The 17,616-nt window shown below is 35.7% G+C and overlaps 1 protein-coding gene across 2 annotated transcripts in view; it reads right to left on the bottom strand.

The window, feature by feature from the left end:
• Nucleotides 1–9,441: 9,441 nt before the first annotated feature.
• The window catches only part of LOC145984912 (sodium/hydrogen exchanger 9B2-like), a 144,806-nt gene continuing 136,631 nt past the window's right edge, over nt 9,442–17,616 (bottom strand). For both annotated transcript variants that reach the window (XM_083118300.1, XM_083118301.1), the window contains one exon: nt 9,442–15,241. In XM_083118300.1, coding sequence (XP_082974426.1) covers nt 14,996–15,241 — 246 coding nt within the window. In that variant the 3' untranslated portion in view covers nt 9,442–14,995. The remainder of the gene's footprint in view (nt 15,242–17,616) is intronic.

Below are 17,616 nucleotides of genomic sequence, written 5' to 3'. Positions count from 1 at the left end.
ACACTGTATCAAGATTACGCTGTAGAAGAAACCGTTAAAAGTCAATAGTGTTCGTGAGCTTCCTTGCAATCCGAAATCTCCGAGCTCGAGTTTTTTGTTCCTTCGCGACTAGATGAAGACAGAGTTGTAAATATAGTGGCGAGCAATGTAAACCAAGAGCGTGTTAATTTCGTACTGTGCGCAAGAGTGTTATTCTTGGTTACTTGCAGTTACTTGTTTGTGTTATTGTAGTGTGTATGTGTGACGTGTCAGTGAGACGATTGGAATGGCAGCCGCAAGATTCACGTTAGAACAAAGATTTTTTTTATGTATGACACGTACCTACGTGAAAACAAACTCGTGTCGAGACGTGTGTAGGTAATTTGTACAGAAATTCCCATGCGTTTCAACTCCACACAGAGATACGGTTAGACATCTTGTCCTTAAATTACGAGAAACTGTATCGTTAAATTTTAAAACACCTAAGCAAAAACGACGGATTGTAACCGAAGCAAAACTCGATGAAATTGGTGCAGCGTTAGAACGTTCTCCAAGCAAACCTCTACGCCGTGTTTCACAAGAGGTGGGCGTGTCAAAATCATCGGCACATACAGTCACTAAGCTACTAAAATTAAAACCATACTCTTATAACACAGGTTAGTGCTCGTTTTGCAATATTTATATAAATGTCTGCATATGTCCATAAAAATAAGCGGGCATTTCAGGCCGCAAATGTCGGCATCTTGGTCAGTTCCGCCCGCCACGCTTCTCCCGATCTCTCAGCTGCAGATCGAAATGGACGCACGGTATTTCCCATTTTTCTACGTTTTGTTTGGACTGCTTGGTGTGTTTTCTGTTCAGATGCAAAAATAATTTCAAAATTGGCTTTTCTTTTGATTTTACGTGGGTTCTCAACAACTCGCTTTTCAATTTCCCCTTTGACCAGTTGCTTAAAATAATCAAAATTAATCTGGAGTAGAGTTCTGTACTTCATGGTAATGCCCCTTACTTTAATAACATGTTTCTCATCCTGAGGATCATGTTTGTGCACCATCTTATATGCATAGTTTTTGGGACCACCCCCCAAAAAGCATGTAATTTGGTAGGGCTCTTTAATCTCATCCATCATTTCACTAAGAAATGAGCCTGCAGGAAGAAGATTTTCATGTTCATTTTCTACATAGAACACAGAGTTCGTATCCACGTAGTGAATACTTTCCTTGAGTTTGTCCGTAAAAGAATATAAATGCATCCTTCCATATGCAGTAATAAACGCAGAGACAAGTACATTTGAGAGTACTAACGGTTCATTTTTGCTTTCCAGATCAATATAATTTAGTAATAAACAAGATTCAGAAATAGGGACAACATTACTGATTTCATACTGTGGATTATACACTATATCATGGAATTTCTGTTCTGTATTTACAAAAATAGACTTAGTTTTTAAAGTATTTTCTGAGAATTTCCCGTACAAAGAATTAAGCAGAATTTTGGAAATAAAGCGAAGCCCAGGGTTAGGTGCAATTTCATCTTTTACAACTTGAATTCCCTCATGATCGAAATAATGTTGAATATACTTGTCTTTGTCATGTTCTGAACTGCAGCCGAAAGAATATCCTGAGGACAGTTGTTTTAGTCTACGAAATGTGTCTACATAGTCTTTGAACACATTATCATTCTGGTCAGCCAAAGGAAAATCCCAAATTGCATATATTTTGAGAATTTTGTACCCTTTCTTTACAGCCAGTTTCAGTTTTTCCGATACCCAGTTGCCATGTAAGTATTTTTCTTTATCTGTGTGTGTACATTGTTCTTGATTCTCGCTTTGAACACAAGTTCTGCATAAAGCAAACATTAATTTGTTGTTGCATGACATGCCCAGTACTGGTAAATATAAATCTTTAGGGGGGAGAATATCACATTTTACAACCCCAAACACATTATCCAAGGTAGGAAACTCTGACGTGTAAATCACTGGTTTCCCTGTAGGCATTTTTCTTTGCTTCATCATTGCAGGGTAAAGAGAAACTACATCTAGCAGTTTCATGCTCGTATTTTCATTCTCTTGTTTTAAATAAACAGCCTGAAAAGTTCTGTGCATCCCCCATTAAAAGCTTGTTTTGGGATAAGTGAGTTATTCAGGGAATAACAATTCTCAGCAATGAATTTGCGTAATTCTGGATCTTTTTTTAATTTCCTCATTAAATTCACATTCCCATTTTTCTACAACCGTGTACCCCATTTGCTCTAATATTTCTTTATGGGTAACAGTACGTTCATGCCTATGGTCAAGGGTCTCTCCAGTCTCGTTAAGAGGCTTATCTCTGTTTTCAGGAAGGCATTTCCTACAAACGTGAAAATAATATCCATGGAAACTATATACTGTTTTGCTTTCTTCATGGAGCCCATCCAACTTTAATGGCCTACTTTAGCCTCCCCAAGATTGCCTGCATGCAAGCTTTAACCATTTTAATGCAATTAAGAGACTGTTGGTCTTGTTCACGAAATCCAAATGGCGGAACTTTAATAAGGGTGTTTTCTTTCAGATATTTACTTCTAAATATCAAAGAAGCTAACGACGCAAGAGTCACGAAGCGAACAAAGCACTGTATCGCCGTCAGATCTTCGATTAGATTAGAGAATTTAATACATGCAGCAGCAAGAATTTCCACATCTTTAATACAGTATTCGCGCAACTCTTTTTGAAAATCAAAAAAATTCCCTGCTTGCACTGTTTCCTCGTGTCGTTTTAGTAACTCTTCTCTTTCTTTGGGGGACTTGGAATCTATATCATAGTACTGAATATCTGGGAATGGACCTACATAATTCTGATTTGCAGGAGTGGAAAACAAATATGGAAAATCACCTTTCTGCCAATCTTCTGATAGTCCCAGACTTGCTGGCAGATCTTTCAATTTCATGAGCATGAAATTCAACGAGTCCCTGAACACTATTTTCTTTGTAATTGACATCTCTATTATTTTCCTACCCTGCATAATTACGGATGGAGTAATAGTCTCTTTAGTAATCAGGTAATTTAAAACAAAATGAGAATCATATCGCCCTGCATTATGTGCAATACACACAATTTTATCAAACCCTTCCCTCGGTGTTTGAATATAATGCATAAATTCTTGAATATTGGGGAAAATATGGACATGGGGACCGCAGGTTTCGCAGAAATCTGCATCAGTGTCTTTACACATATGACAAGCTTGCTTAGCAACAGCCAGATTGACTTTGTGTTTCTGGTCATTCTGACCCTCTACCAGCATACACTCAAAATCATAGAAAATATAAAGAAACTTTGCACTTGGTTCGGGCTTAATAGGCTGAATATAGCATTTTTGTGCTGGCTCAACAAAAGCATTACAGCTCTTACAAAAGAATTCATTGCATTTGTGTGGCTTTTTGCACTTTATCTTGTTCACTATTTTGTAACATACATTACATTGGTGAATAGATTGGCAAACACTAGATTTCCGCCCTTCTGTGCGCAAATGATTTTCATAACATTTCAGGAACAAAATTTTCCTGTTACATGCAGTGCATTTTCTCGGGATAGTGTTAGTGGATTCATCACCATGACTGTATTCGCACAATGAACAATATCTAGTGCATTCAGTATGTTGATTTTTTTTAGAAAATCCGACTTGCCATTTGGGACAGTAATACTTCTCCACAAGAAGTGTGGGGACAGAATTAACTATATCAAAATGTTGATCATGATACAATAAATTTATTTGTTTAGGGGCGAACAGAGTGCATCGAATTACTTCATACTCTCTCTCCCCCTCTTTCATTGAAAACACTACAATTTGGTACTCTGGTCCCAATTGGTTCTGAAATTTAATAATATATTCTACAGTGCATCCATTGGTTGGATCACCGTGTGCTTCATGGCATAACCGCATAGCGGATTCTTTCAGTTTGTTATCAAATCTTCGAAATGATTTGATTTTGTTTATGTTTTTGTCGACTTTGACTTGGGCAAATGCAATAGCGCGTGGTAAGCACAAATTGTCATCGTTACTAATAATAGTAAAAGCAGTCTGTCTCTGGTTGGGATTGTTTATTGTTAGTAAGGGAGCATACTTTCTGTAAAGTGGATATTTTCTCTTTCCTCTACTGCGCTTTGGTTCGACAATATGCGCCATGCATTTCATAGTGTTATCCACAAAAAAGGATTCATTGCTGTTCAGCACTTTGGATTACATAGTGCTGAATAATATTGGGATTTAATGCCGAAAGGCTGCACCAAGGGATATAAATATCCTTATTGGTTTCATTGCCGAAAATAATCAAACCAACCTGACTGTCTGCGGAAACATCAAAGAAAATCTTTCTCATTAGGAATTGGAACATAGAGCCAACCAAATATTTAGGGTCCCCCACAATCTGATTAGGTATTTCAATTGATACCTCCCATCCTAACATTCCAAACCATCTAAAATATCTTTCTCTTTCTTCCACAATTGAAAATTGACTTGCCCCCACCCCTAACTGACACATTGCTATTTGTACTGTCTCACAAAAAAAGGTCGTATCATATGTAGGAATATCGTCGTGGAACACAAGCCTATCACACATATCGTAATATGCATTAACCAGCTCTAGTGGGGAAATATACGTACATTCCAGAGGTAAAATTGTGTATAATCTCGTCCGAAGTACTCATCGCAGTGTGGTTAGCCTTGTTGGTAGAGCTTGTAGACGCCATCTTTCACTAATAGTTTCTTCCACTCACACATACACAGAAAATAGAATCACCTGTAAAAAATAGAAAAATAGTTGTAGTACTTGTTCACATTGCGCATATTTGTTTCTTGCTTCGGTTCATTATTTGTATTTACATATTATTTAAAAGCACACTACATATATGTAACAATTCACTTACTTTAATTATAGCTTCTCTTGAATTCTTTGTCTTCAACTCTAGGACAATGATCACAACTTGATATCTTTTCTGACACAATACTTCAGAAATTCTTCTCAAACTAACATCTTCTTGCTTTTATGCAGTTTTTTATACTTCATAAACAAAAACTGACGCTTTCTCTGATTGGTTGAAATAAAACCGACGCTATCTTTGTTCTTGCAGTCTAGTTCACCTTGAACTCCTTCCGATCATCCTTTGTTTTTGTGTTCTAGAAAACCTTGGCCTACTTTGACAGAAACATGTTCTAGCATGCAAGCGACGCACAGTTTCAAAAATTTGACCTTCACTGCACATTCCCAGACTACCTTTGTTGTCTGGTTCAATCCTTCCCCTGCCCTACGCAGTTGCATACCTTTCCCCTGTTCTTGCTTTCTGATTAACCTTGGAAAAACTGGTTCTGATTGGTCAATCGCGTTCTTTCTTTGTTCTGGTGTTCTGACGTCATCGCGGAGTTCAGGTTCGGAGAGTATTCTGTCTAACGTGTCGGACCATCGTCTTTCATAATATAATATTATTATTATATAGTACACTGTAATTATTAGCAGTAGCTACATATCGTTGGTTCGAGTACCGGGACAATCCTAAATCGTAATTGGACCTTTACCACTCTTCATAGTGTTTCATAAACCATAAACTCTTATTTTCAATATTATAAACATTAATATTATTGGTTCATACATTACATACTTTGCAGTAATGAATATAACATCATATGCATAAAATTTAGTACCACTAATTATCTTCTATATAATTATTTTTCATAACATAAATAATTATATATTCATAAAAGGTATGAACATGCAAATACATCTACTCTGGATCCTGTATTTTTCACTCATTTTTTCGATCTAATGCATAATATACATTGATTACTCTGTTCGAATACTAACCAAGTGAACTTTATTTCCTAATAAAAATAACAAACTTCCTTCTTTTTTGCAACTTGAAATGAAGGATGTCAATTTCCAGAAGGGGGGAGGAGGGATCGACTAACCTACCGACGCCCATGGAGAGAGCACTTATCAACAACCATTAGGCAAATGCGTTATAATATGATTATAACTAGTTCCAAATTTTAAATTTAATCATCACATGTCCGTTAGACAATTATAATTTTCAAAGCAAGTAAAATATTTTCATTTGATTTCATGAAGTGCCGACTGCAGAGCCTACTCCCTTGTGTTTGTGTCCAATCTTTTCGCTTTACTGCCTAAATCCACTGATTTTTCCATATAGGGTCTGTCTGAAAATGATGCATAGATACCTGAGAACAATTGTTTGTGCCCTATCTCTTGTTGAAACCAAAAGCCATACAAATGTTGTCGCTTTTTCAGAAGACAGTGCCTTCACACCTTTGAATTCAATGTTATTCTTTTCAATACCGTAAGTGCAGTTCCTGCCAGCGCCAAGGAAGCACAGAAATGTAAACATACGGTGAATAGCACCCATACGTAAGTACAAATGTAAAAACTGACGAAATAAACGGGTGAGAGGTGTTCGGCCGATCAACAATAGGTAATAGGCTGGCTTTAGACGAAAGCATTTCCTTTAGCATTTTTGCTAGCATAAATGCTATATAAAAGCTTCCAAAAATCTTATAGCAGATACTATTTTACATGCAACGCAAGCATTTCAAGTAGCTTTTTAGCGATTACAATGTATAGCATATACAGCATGAAAGGCACGTCGAGTTACACCATCTATGTTGAGTGCAGGGTGTGTTTACATTTGAAACAACTAAAGTATTCTTTCATACGTGTACAGTAAATGTTGTAAAGTATGTATTTAAGTAGTGCCATTGTTTTGTACCTAATAACGTTTTACACGAAACGTTATTCCTCTCGGTTGAATAGTTATCGGCTTTTAAAAATGTGAAGTGATACATTGTTTACATCTCATGCAGGCTGCCATTACAACTGCACTCGTGATCTAGAGGTCACTTCGGATTCTTCATGTATCCTACTTCAGCTGCCAGTGTGCTCCTCAATTCTGATTGGTAGTTCTATGGTATTAAGGAGTGCAATTTTAGTATCATTTTATGCGGTGGTGGTCTCCGGCAACTATGATGGGTAGTGCCAACGTGATCAAGAAATAAAAAAAAAAACCTCCGCAATGTCCCCCCGCCCCCGTCCCCTCCTTGAGGTTGCACCAGTGGCCAAGATGTTTATCCTCGTTTGGTAACGTGGAAAACAACGTGTGTTTAAGTAATAACGTACTAATCTGATTCATCTTCACTCACTAATCTATCTTTATACACTACAGGACACTTCCCTAAAAATATAATAATTACAAGAGGTAAGGAAAAACAAATCCTATCACCTTTTCCTCCTCCACGCACATGGACAAGCTACAAATAAGAGCATACAATGCACAAGCAGTGGGAATAGGAAGAAGGGGAAGACCAAGATGTCCGTGGAAAGAGCAGATAGCGGAGAGTGTTAGGAGAAGAGGACAGATTGGAACATTGGAACATGGAACATGGAAAGAGAAGAATGGTGGATGACCAGAAGAAAATGGAGAGGCTTGACTTCTATGCCGACCCAGCCTGAGGCGGGAAATGGCGAAGTATGATGATGATGATCTCTCTTTGAATGCTGACATATTCATAACACTGAACAGCCCTCCTTTTGAGGTGCCCAAAATAATGTTGCAGTGCATGAAAACAATTTGATTAGAACAAGTACAGGTATTTCAAACTCCCCACAGGTTACACACTGAAGATACTGAAGAGCTTGCTGAAATGTTTCTCTTGTACCGGTAAATTGTAAAGTCTGTAAACTTTCTGCAATTAGTGAAAACAATTCCACAAGTCATGCTACTTAGTTTTGATACTTTTCTGTCCATCTTGTGTCAAACAACTTCAGAATATTACAGTGTTTCCTTGGCTTTCTTACAATGCATATTTTAAAAACAAATTCCTTTGAAAAGACTCGAGGAAAAATATACAACTAATTTGAGAGTCCCAATGTAGTTTCTTGTTGCATAAAGTTCACACGATGGGCAACAACTAGAGTTAAAGTATGTGCTGAACAATGCACAAAAATTGTTTTTTGGACACTTCTCTGAAATTATCGATCTCCACCCCTTTAATCTACCACATATTACATCAGCACCATCATACTCAACCCAGAGAGAGTAGAAGTAATAGCTGAAGCTAACCCACATGCTGTTACATCTCCAGCAGGAACAAATTGGAAAGATAGTTTCCCATTTTGATCTAGATTTTGGGAAATTATTTATCGACTCTCGATGATTATCGAACAGTTCAGAAATTTCAAATTGTCAAAAAACTAGAACTTCATGAATGCTTAATATAAGTTCACAATCAACTGATCTGGGCAGAAATTACATGTAACATTATAGAATTTGCAAAATGTTAGGAATTATCTTATCATTTTCCAGAGAAATTCAGAATCTATCAGGAAATTGCAGACATTTAGTCTTCAATACCATCTGGTGTGTAGATCTAATCCGTATCCTGACCTATACGTCTCTAATTTAGAAGAACAAAATAAGTCTGAAGAAATTTTCATGAACAAGCTGATAGAACAGGTAATCTGGTAATTTTACTGAACCAAAGGGGACCCGTTGAACCTCCCTCCCTTAAATATGCCCATGTAAGTCGATGTTACATATTGTTGTAGGAGTGCATGACAGGTGTATAGTTACTTTTCGAACACACTGTACTATTATGCAGAATCAACAGATAATAGACTAATGTAAATTCTGCTATTGTTATAATCTTACTAACAAAATTTCTTCTCTTGCTACACCAAAACATAAATGCCAATAAAGATCTATAAAATAATAGACGATAACCTCTTCTTCACCAACCTTTCCAGTAATTATGATTATATTGTCAATGTACAGCTACCTGGACTACAACTTCTATTTTCATATTCTATCTAAATAACATAATAATAGTATAAAAAAAATTCAAATTAAATATATTACCTACTAGGCTATGTAGAACCGAAATTCATAATTTTGTATCAGACTGAGAATCATAAGAATGAGAGGAACAAGTTTCTGAACTGAATATTTTTGGGGAATGGAATCATGAGAACCTAACCTAGCAGTAGAAATAAACCACTTGTTTATTTTGCAAATTCTTCTCTTGCAGACTCCAAAATGCATGTAAATTCCCTAATAAGCCATATTCAACCCTGAGGGCAATAAACAGGATGGTTTCGTTTACTGGTATTTGTGTTTATGTTATTTGAAATTGATTTCAGAACTTTGTTTACCAGTGAATGCTTTGTGAATGTGTTACTATCGGGGGTAGACAACAGTAAAAATAGTTCAGAAGGCATCATTACATATAATATGTAAATACAGGCTAAGATAGTGGTTCCCAAAGGTGCATCGTGGCACCCTGGGGCACGCACCATACCTGGCTTACAAGGGCATTGTGAAATGTTTAAAAATGTATTTATATTATTTTTCTCTGCAGAACTATTAAATATTTTTATGCAGGCTGCCACTATGACATGCATAATATTGCATAATAAAAGTAAATGTTCAAGCAAAAAAATATGCTTTTATTCATATTAACAGTCTTTCTCACTAATACAATGCATTTCTACTACATTTCTTGGATTTATAAATGCACCTTTTGGTTGAAGATACAAATAAGCATAAGAAAAAACCTTATAAAGGCATTTTTCATTAAGTTTTTCACAAAAGAAAAGTGGCTTGCATATTCACTTTCTTCTTTCTTGATACAACAATAACACTTGACTATTATCCAACACTTTCTGTAATGTAAGCATTTTGTCTCTTTTTAAAAAATAATTTTCCAAAGGCCATTTGGTAACCAATTAAGTACATATCGTAAAAATATTAATAGCTCTGGCAACAAATACATATTGTTTGACAACCACATACACTCTTTTTCTTCATGCACACACACACACAAACAACACAATCAAATTTATATGCCTTAACACTAATATAACTAGTATATCAGTTTTTGTAAGTACAATAATAATGAATAATTTACAATAAAAAAACTGCTCAAAAGCATACACTATTTGACAAGGCTACTGACACTTGCCCAACCTGGTAAAATGTATACAAATCTAAATATCTATGTATTTTACAAAGCATCTGATCAAGCTATACTCTAAGATTAAAGCAATAAAAATTGACTACCTCTTCAAATTGATGTTAGAAAATATGTTGGAATGTATTTTTTTTTTTAAGAAAATGCTATACTTGAGTGTCTTGTGTTTGTTATAAGAAGAGTATTCTTTGGCATAAAAGGTAACTAATTTTCTGTGCAGCATTGATTATTATTTTCCTACATTTCTTAATGGCAGTAAACACCATGGAAATAAACCACTAGCATCACTGGAACTTGCATAGAAAGGAAGTCCCATTTTACTCCTTCCGGCTGGCATAGAATTAAAAATTTCGTGCAAAATTGTTGTGGAAAGATCATATCAATATTTCACCTAAATTATATTTTCAGTACAAAATTTAATTGCTTAGAATCATGTGTTTACAGCTGGTATATAAACGTTCAATCAAGATTCTTTCAGTATTTATCTGTGAAGCTCTTAATATCCACAATTATCATAACTTACTTAAAAGTTATTGAGCGGTATTTTCACATAACTTTTCAATAAATTACATGCACCATATTCTTTCATAGAGTTTGGATTCACAATAATATATGGGTGACATGAAAACTATTACATTGTGCACAACAAAATTTTCAAAGTTCTCTTCACTACATGATAAAACCTAGTTCAAAATGGCTTGGTTATGGGCACTAGATAAAAAAAAAACAAGATGAAAAAGAATGAATGAAATTCAGAGCTTTTAAGTAACTACCATGTGTGAATTTTACTTCCGTTTGTAATTGCAGAGTAACAAGGGTATATTGATTGGGGTTCAAACCCACCATCCCAAAATATCTATGAACCAGTGATATTAAAAACATTTAAATTAGCTTGATGTGTTCACTTCTTTTATATTCCCTTTAGGCTCTGTGTATGTTTCTGTGTGTATTAGGGCTGAATGAAACCTTGATTTTATGTTTTTCAGGAGACCACTCTGAAGGAACTTAAAATGCGGGAAAATGTAAAATCGAGGAATATTTTTTTCACATTTTGCATCAGGATTGAATGTATAATCATTCACACTTTGTTTAAAATATTGATTAATGTTAATAGGTGAGTATTCCACTCCAATTAAAAACATCAATTTTACCAGAATTTTGATTTACAATTTTCCAAAATTTCATTGTGATATTAAAGTATCTGTTATGTAATCACAAAATACATATAATATTGGTGTAAAATCAATGAAAACTTTATTGCATAACTTTCAGGAAAATTATGTACTGCAGAAGTGTTGCGTGGCATTTTTGTGTATCTCGAACGATCCAAATGCTGCGAAAGTATCGGCCAGTATCAGTAAATAATTCCAACTGATACCTTTCTGATGCCAATACATCAATATCAATCCAGCCCTATATGTGTGTGTGTGTCACAAAAGTCTCATTTTATTGCCCACAAACAGAGTAGAAGTGTCGTGTAATGTTGTAATGAAAATTTTCTTAAAACTTTAAACCAATTCAGATAAGTAGAATATAGCTTCAGAGATAATTTGATTTTGCCCTACAAGTGATGGGGAAAATGTTATGACACATTCGAAGCTTTTGCAAATTACTAAGGGAATGCGAGATCTCAATATCTTTGTACTGGGGTTGCAAAGAACATTTCCCCATCCCGATTCCAATTTTGGGACATTATTTTCAGATATTCTGGATCCTGAACAGTTGACAAATTTCAAATACTTCCATATTAAAATTAGTTGTCAAAAATAGCTTATAAATGTCACTTCTTAAATTCCAGAAATTGAAAACCAATCCATTCAGAGCAAAAGAAAGGAAAAGTAGAATTTTAAATATTTATGTGAGTGAAAACTCTCTCACACAATTTTTTTTTGGACATGGCCCTGTAATAATAAGTTTTGTAACATCATATAAGTTTTCCTTGATTTGGTGCACTACGACTAAAAAAATAAGTTACATATGGCTTCTGGTGGATTATCAGAACTTTCATATTCATATTCACTTTCATTTCATATTTATATTAACAACTAAGGCATAAAGCATTAAATTGCAAACATATGATTAGAATTATTCTCAAAATTTAATTTTTGAAAGTGAAAAGCAGCAATATATTACAACTTATTTTAAAATGAATAGTTAGGTTTGTAAGGAAATAATAAACAGTATTTGGAAAATCATAAGAAAAATAATGGAAAAATGCTTGCTACGAAATTAATGACCTTCCATTATTCAAAAATGCAATGTAAAAGAAATTTATATGCAACATTTAAAATAAATAAAGACATATATTTTTTCAGGTAAATGTAACGGTTGTACCCAGGTTTCAAAATGGAAATTTTCATGAAATGGAACGCTTTTTTTTCGTTGATGAGGTGTTGCCTCTTTTTTGCCTCTGATTACTACAGTGCAGTATCAAGATTAACGACTTCTGAAATTATGTGCTGTTTTACAATTGATAACAGATAATATTAAAATATTTACAGAAACATCCAATAACATTGGACACTAGTCTTCTGAAATTTACTTCCATTTTTAAAATCTACACCAACCAAAATGAGAAATGCTACTCAGGTGCCCAACAGGGGAAAATATTTTGAATTAAATGTACAGATCTTCAATACTTTGTGTTAATAATATTTATTTAAAAATTTATTTGTGCAGAGAAATATATTTCTTGGGTTAATCAGGGCAAGGAAGAAAGCACTGAAAAAAAGGGTATACTGCAGATGGTGTGTTGCTTGCAGTTTCAGCACTCCACCTATGTCTGCAACTTATTAACAAGCAGGGGCACCTATGCTTGTTTGTAATGGAGTTCACAAAGGACATGAGCCAACGAAGATAATGAGGAGGACATAAAAGAGATAACACAAAGGCTCCACTCCGCCAATAACTACTCTGCTGTGCTTAAGGCTTGGTTATTGCAAATTTAGTGAATATCTAAAAAGGTAGGAGAATAAGGAAAACATGAGCTTGTTGAAATGTTTAAACATGTTTACAAATGTGAAATCTAGTTAAGGGATAGCTTATGCCAACATTATTAACAATAGTGTTTTCTGTGATCAGGTGTCCATCAGACAGTTTTGCATTTCACTTAAGTACTTCGCAAGGAAAAAAATGTAAGAAACAAAATTCCACAACTTCTTCATGGACTTTTTTCCTCTATTTTATCTCCTTCAACATTATTTTTAGACTGTTTCCTTTAGTCTTAATCTCGAAACACAAGAGCTGTGCTTAACCTTTATCTTGTATTGAAGAAATTTAACTTCAAGTTTCTTGAAAGTTGTACAGTATATGAAGTATTCTATTTTCAACCTTGCTTTTCCTATAATTAATATTCCTTTCAGTGAATGGATTATTTTGGGAATCAGCAACACATTTTGAACAACCTTTTACAATGAAGTTCTTTTTCTCATAACATAATTTCACAGTGACATTGTGTAAAATAACAGTTTCCATTTAAAGCAAAAACCAGTACATGCATTAAAACAAATACATAACAAAATGACTTTACAGTATACATAGCTACAGACCTTCATATTTATGGAAAACGTGTTTATCTTACATATTCACAGAGTTATAGACATTTTCCTGGGCAGGAGGAGGGAGAGAGTTTTCCTGTATATTATTTTTTCTCTAAACATTATATCTATATAAGTATATGAGAATATGGCAGGTATTTAATTTATTAAGGCAGTGCATTTACATTTCTTCAAAATTTTCGGCGTTTTCTTTTTGGATTGTTACATGCAGCCCCTAACATGACCCAAGAATTGTTCATAAAAAATTAGGTACAAGCAAAAATGATCATGGAGGGAAAATACAAATTCAAAGTGAAATATGTAATTAGTGATTTGCACTGATGAGTAAAAGAATATAAATACTAAACACATAATATTGCGCAGGTTATAGACTTCTTACTAATGTTCATTTTGTTGCCTTTTCCACTAAAGTGTGATGCGTTCATTATTAATTTCACAACTCTGGTACAAATGATTCATCAGTTGACAGATGAAAGCCATTCTAAATTAGCATTTACAAATGTGCGTGTGTGTGCAGTTTTATTTTATCGTAATATGAGCCAGAAATATTCTTTACACAGGGCCTCCCTGATGACAGTGGCAACGTCATCGCCTTGTAATCAAAAGACCTGGGTTTGATACTTGGTGGAGACACATTGCACAGTGGTTCAGATTTTACTTTAAACTATAGGTTCATTCCCGCTTAGCCTATCTGTGCATAAAGTGGATGTAAATAAAATAAAACTCAAACTCAAGAATTCTTTACACAAATAAAGAGTTGTGTGCACTCCTGATGCTATGTTTTCCCCCTTTATCAAATTATCAGCATGATGCAAACTGTACTGTGATGGGTTTTCAATGAATCCATGTTATGAAACAACAAACTGATATTGGCATGTGTTGAATTTATCAATGAAAGTATGAAAGTGGGATGGAATGTTAACAACAATCATTTACGCCTTACTCAGGATGCACACCTCGATTTTCTGGTTTCCTGATCATTAAGTCATGGAAACTAGATGGCCTCTTGTCATGTTCAAAGTGGAAGTGCACATACTAACAGTCAGTATCTCAGATTTTTCATACTCTTTAAAATGTAGAAGCAGGCTGATTAATTTATACAATATATTATAGTTTCAAGAGAAAGAATTGTGGCTTATGAAAATAGGTATTGGCATTCAAATCTGAATGTAACAGGATTGAAATCCTGGATCTGTTATCTGAATTCATTAGGAATCTATATTTGAATTTTCAGAAATTAAGATCCACAATAAAAGAAAGGAAACTCATGAAGCTTACAGTATTATCTTGCATACACATTACACTCCTCCTGCCTACATACTCTCTATGACACTGCCTACTGAATCCTGCTCCCCTCTCCCCGACCCACATCCCTTTTTAAGTATAATTTTAAAGGAAGGAGTTGTGATGCTAGCCATATTCCTGGATAAGAACAATCCGAGGGTGCCAACGTCACACGGCATCTTCGCTGGCCGGCTCTCTCTGCGAAGGCCTAGAGCTCTCCTGCCAACCGTTGGCCACTGACGCTGATGATTTCAGCAACTTTGGTCCTGTCAGATTGACTGCTATCGAACCAATCGGAGCAGTGATCAGGATGGATAGCACAGCTACTGTTAATAAGTGGGAAGCGACAGTTAGTATCTCCTCTGACACACCTTGTTCTCGGGCAATGTCCAATGCAACAGGACCCAAGGCTGCCTAAGGGAAAAATGTACAAAATGGTGTAAAATTATTGTGTGATTTATTCCAAGAAATGAAATGACATTTTCAATTATGCATGTTACCACTGTTTGTGTTGCTAACTTTGATTTGTATAATATGAGGGTTGCTGGAAAAGTTTCTGCAAACTACCATCAGTGGTGCTAGTGTTCCGCTATTATAAAAATCGGAAGAATAGACCTTTTTATGTTTAAATTATCTTTGATTGTTTGTTTAAGCCTATTCATTTATTTTTCACAGCAGTTTGAAGACGTACGTGGGTGAATCAAAAAGTAAGTTACACCCCCTGTAAAAAACAAACAAAACACGTTAGAAAGAAAAAAAATATTTGAAAAAAATGCATGAACATTTCACTTTTTTCGACATAGTCACCAAGGTATTCCAAGCACTTTTCGTATCGTGTGACCAGTTTTTCGATTCCTTGTGTGTAAAAATTCCATCCAATTTCTTTGAACCACTTTGAGACTGCTTCCTGCACTTCCTCATCTGATGCAAAACGCTGATCCTCTAGGTCTTGTTTGAAAGGACCGAAAAGGTGGTAGTCACAGGGTACCAAATTGGGGCTATATGGAGGGTAAGACCACACCTCCCACTTGAATTTCTGCAGTAAATCCTGTGTGACACCAGCTGTATGGGGGATAGCATTGTCGTGAAGAAGAACAACCCTATCACTCAATCTGCCGGGCCTTTGATCTTTAATGGCTTTTCTCAGCTTCTTTAAAGTCTCACAGTATGTTGCAGCATTGATTGTTGTTCCTCGGGGCACAAACTCACTGTAGACAATGCCTTCGAAATCAAAGAAGATCGTGAGCATGACCTTTCAAACCGTTGGACAGGTTTTGGCTTTCCTTGGTGGTGGTGAATCCTTGTGTCTCCATTTCATGGATGCCCTCTTTGTCTCGGGAGTGTATTGGTGCACCCAGGACTCATCTCCTGTGATTTTGCTCAGAAACTGCGGACCATCAGTGGAATAACACCAAAGAAATGACAGCGCAGCATCAAAACGTTGATTTTTGTGCCTGTTGGTTAACAAGCGTGGCACCCAGCGAGAGCACAGTTTACGATAACCCATCTGATCACGAATCAGCATAGACACACTACCATAGGATATGTTCAGTTCACTTGCAATCTCTTTAATTTTCATGTGGCGGTTAGCAACAATGATTGCATTCACATGCTCCATGTTGTCGATAGTCAAGGTCCGTTGACCTGTGTTTGCCGCTCGCTTTGGAAGGTCCGTTCATAACGCGCCTTTTGAGCAAGCCGAGGTGGTTGTAAAACTGTGACGTCATAGACATGACAGGTCGCTGGGGAAAGTTTAGTATCCGCTAGTTTTAGCAGGGGAAATGTGTTTCTGTGTTCTTTCCTTGCTCTTGTATTCATGTATTCGCGTGTATTTTTAGTCATTTTGTTGTGTTTTCATATTGTAATGTGAGTGATAATAATAATGTCTAACTGTGCTGTGAGCACATGTCGAAACTATCTCAGGAAAACTAAAAATTTTGATATAGTTTACCATAAATTTCCTCCCAACGAGAAGTTCCAAAAAATCTGGGAGAGCAAATGTTATTGAAAAGACAAATTTCAGGTTGCTAACTCAAGTATTTGTTCTTCACATTTTTCACCAGAATGTTACGAACGCGATTTAAAATCGGAATTATTAGGAATTACACCAAAGAAGAGACTGAAGAAAGATGCCATTCCTACATTGTTACTTCCAGTCACACATGTGCTGGTCAGTGACGACAACAGCGTTCGTGCAAGACGTGCAAAGGCAAGATGTGCTAGGAAAAGGGTTCTCTCTAAGGTAAGTGAACAATTAGCAGCGTGCCACATCAAGAACAAAAGCCTTTATCTGTGTTGTCATTTGTTTGTTCAATAGAAAGTGAAAAAATCGAAAACACAAAACAACTGGAAGTGCTTCGTGGGGAAAATGAAAAGCTAAAGACAGATATAAATGATTGTCATGAGGAAATCAAAAACCTTAAAATCAATTTGCAAAAATGGCAAGCAAGGTATAAGAAGGTATTGCAGTCAAAAGTGGCTTTAAAAACAAGGGAGCGGAAGAAAGTGAAAACTATCGTGAACAAAGAAGTGAGACAAATTTTGAGCAAAACCTTTACTCCAGGGCAAATCAACATGTTAATTAAGGGGAATAGAAAGCAGAGGTGGAAACAGGAAGATATAATTCCTGCATTAACACAAAGGGCGATAAGTGAACGATTGTATACCCACATGAGATCAGAGGTCGGAATTCCATTACCCAGCATTGCAACACTTCGTCGCTGGGCGCAGAAATTGAGACTCCCACCGGGAATTCTTGCACCAGTTTTGAATATTATGAAACAGCAGGG

This window comes from Lepisma saccharinum, chromosome 3 (assembly GCF_977018435.1).
Source record: "Lepisma saccharinum chromosome 3, izLepSacc3.1, whole genome shotgun sequence".
Classification (NCBI taxonomy): Eukaryota; Metazoa; Arthropoda; class Insecta; order Zygentoma; family Lepismatidae; genus Lepisma; species Lepisma saccharinum.
Note: the sequence above shows the minus strand (reverse complement) of the source record. Positions and strands in the feature narration are given on the sequence as shown.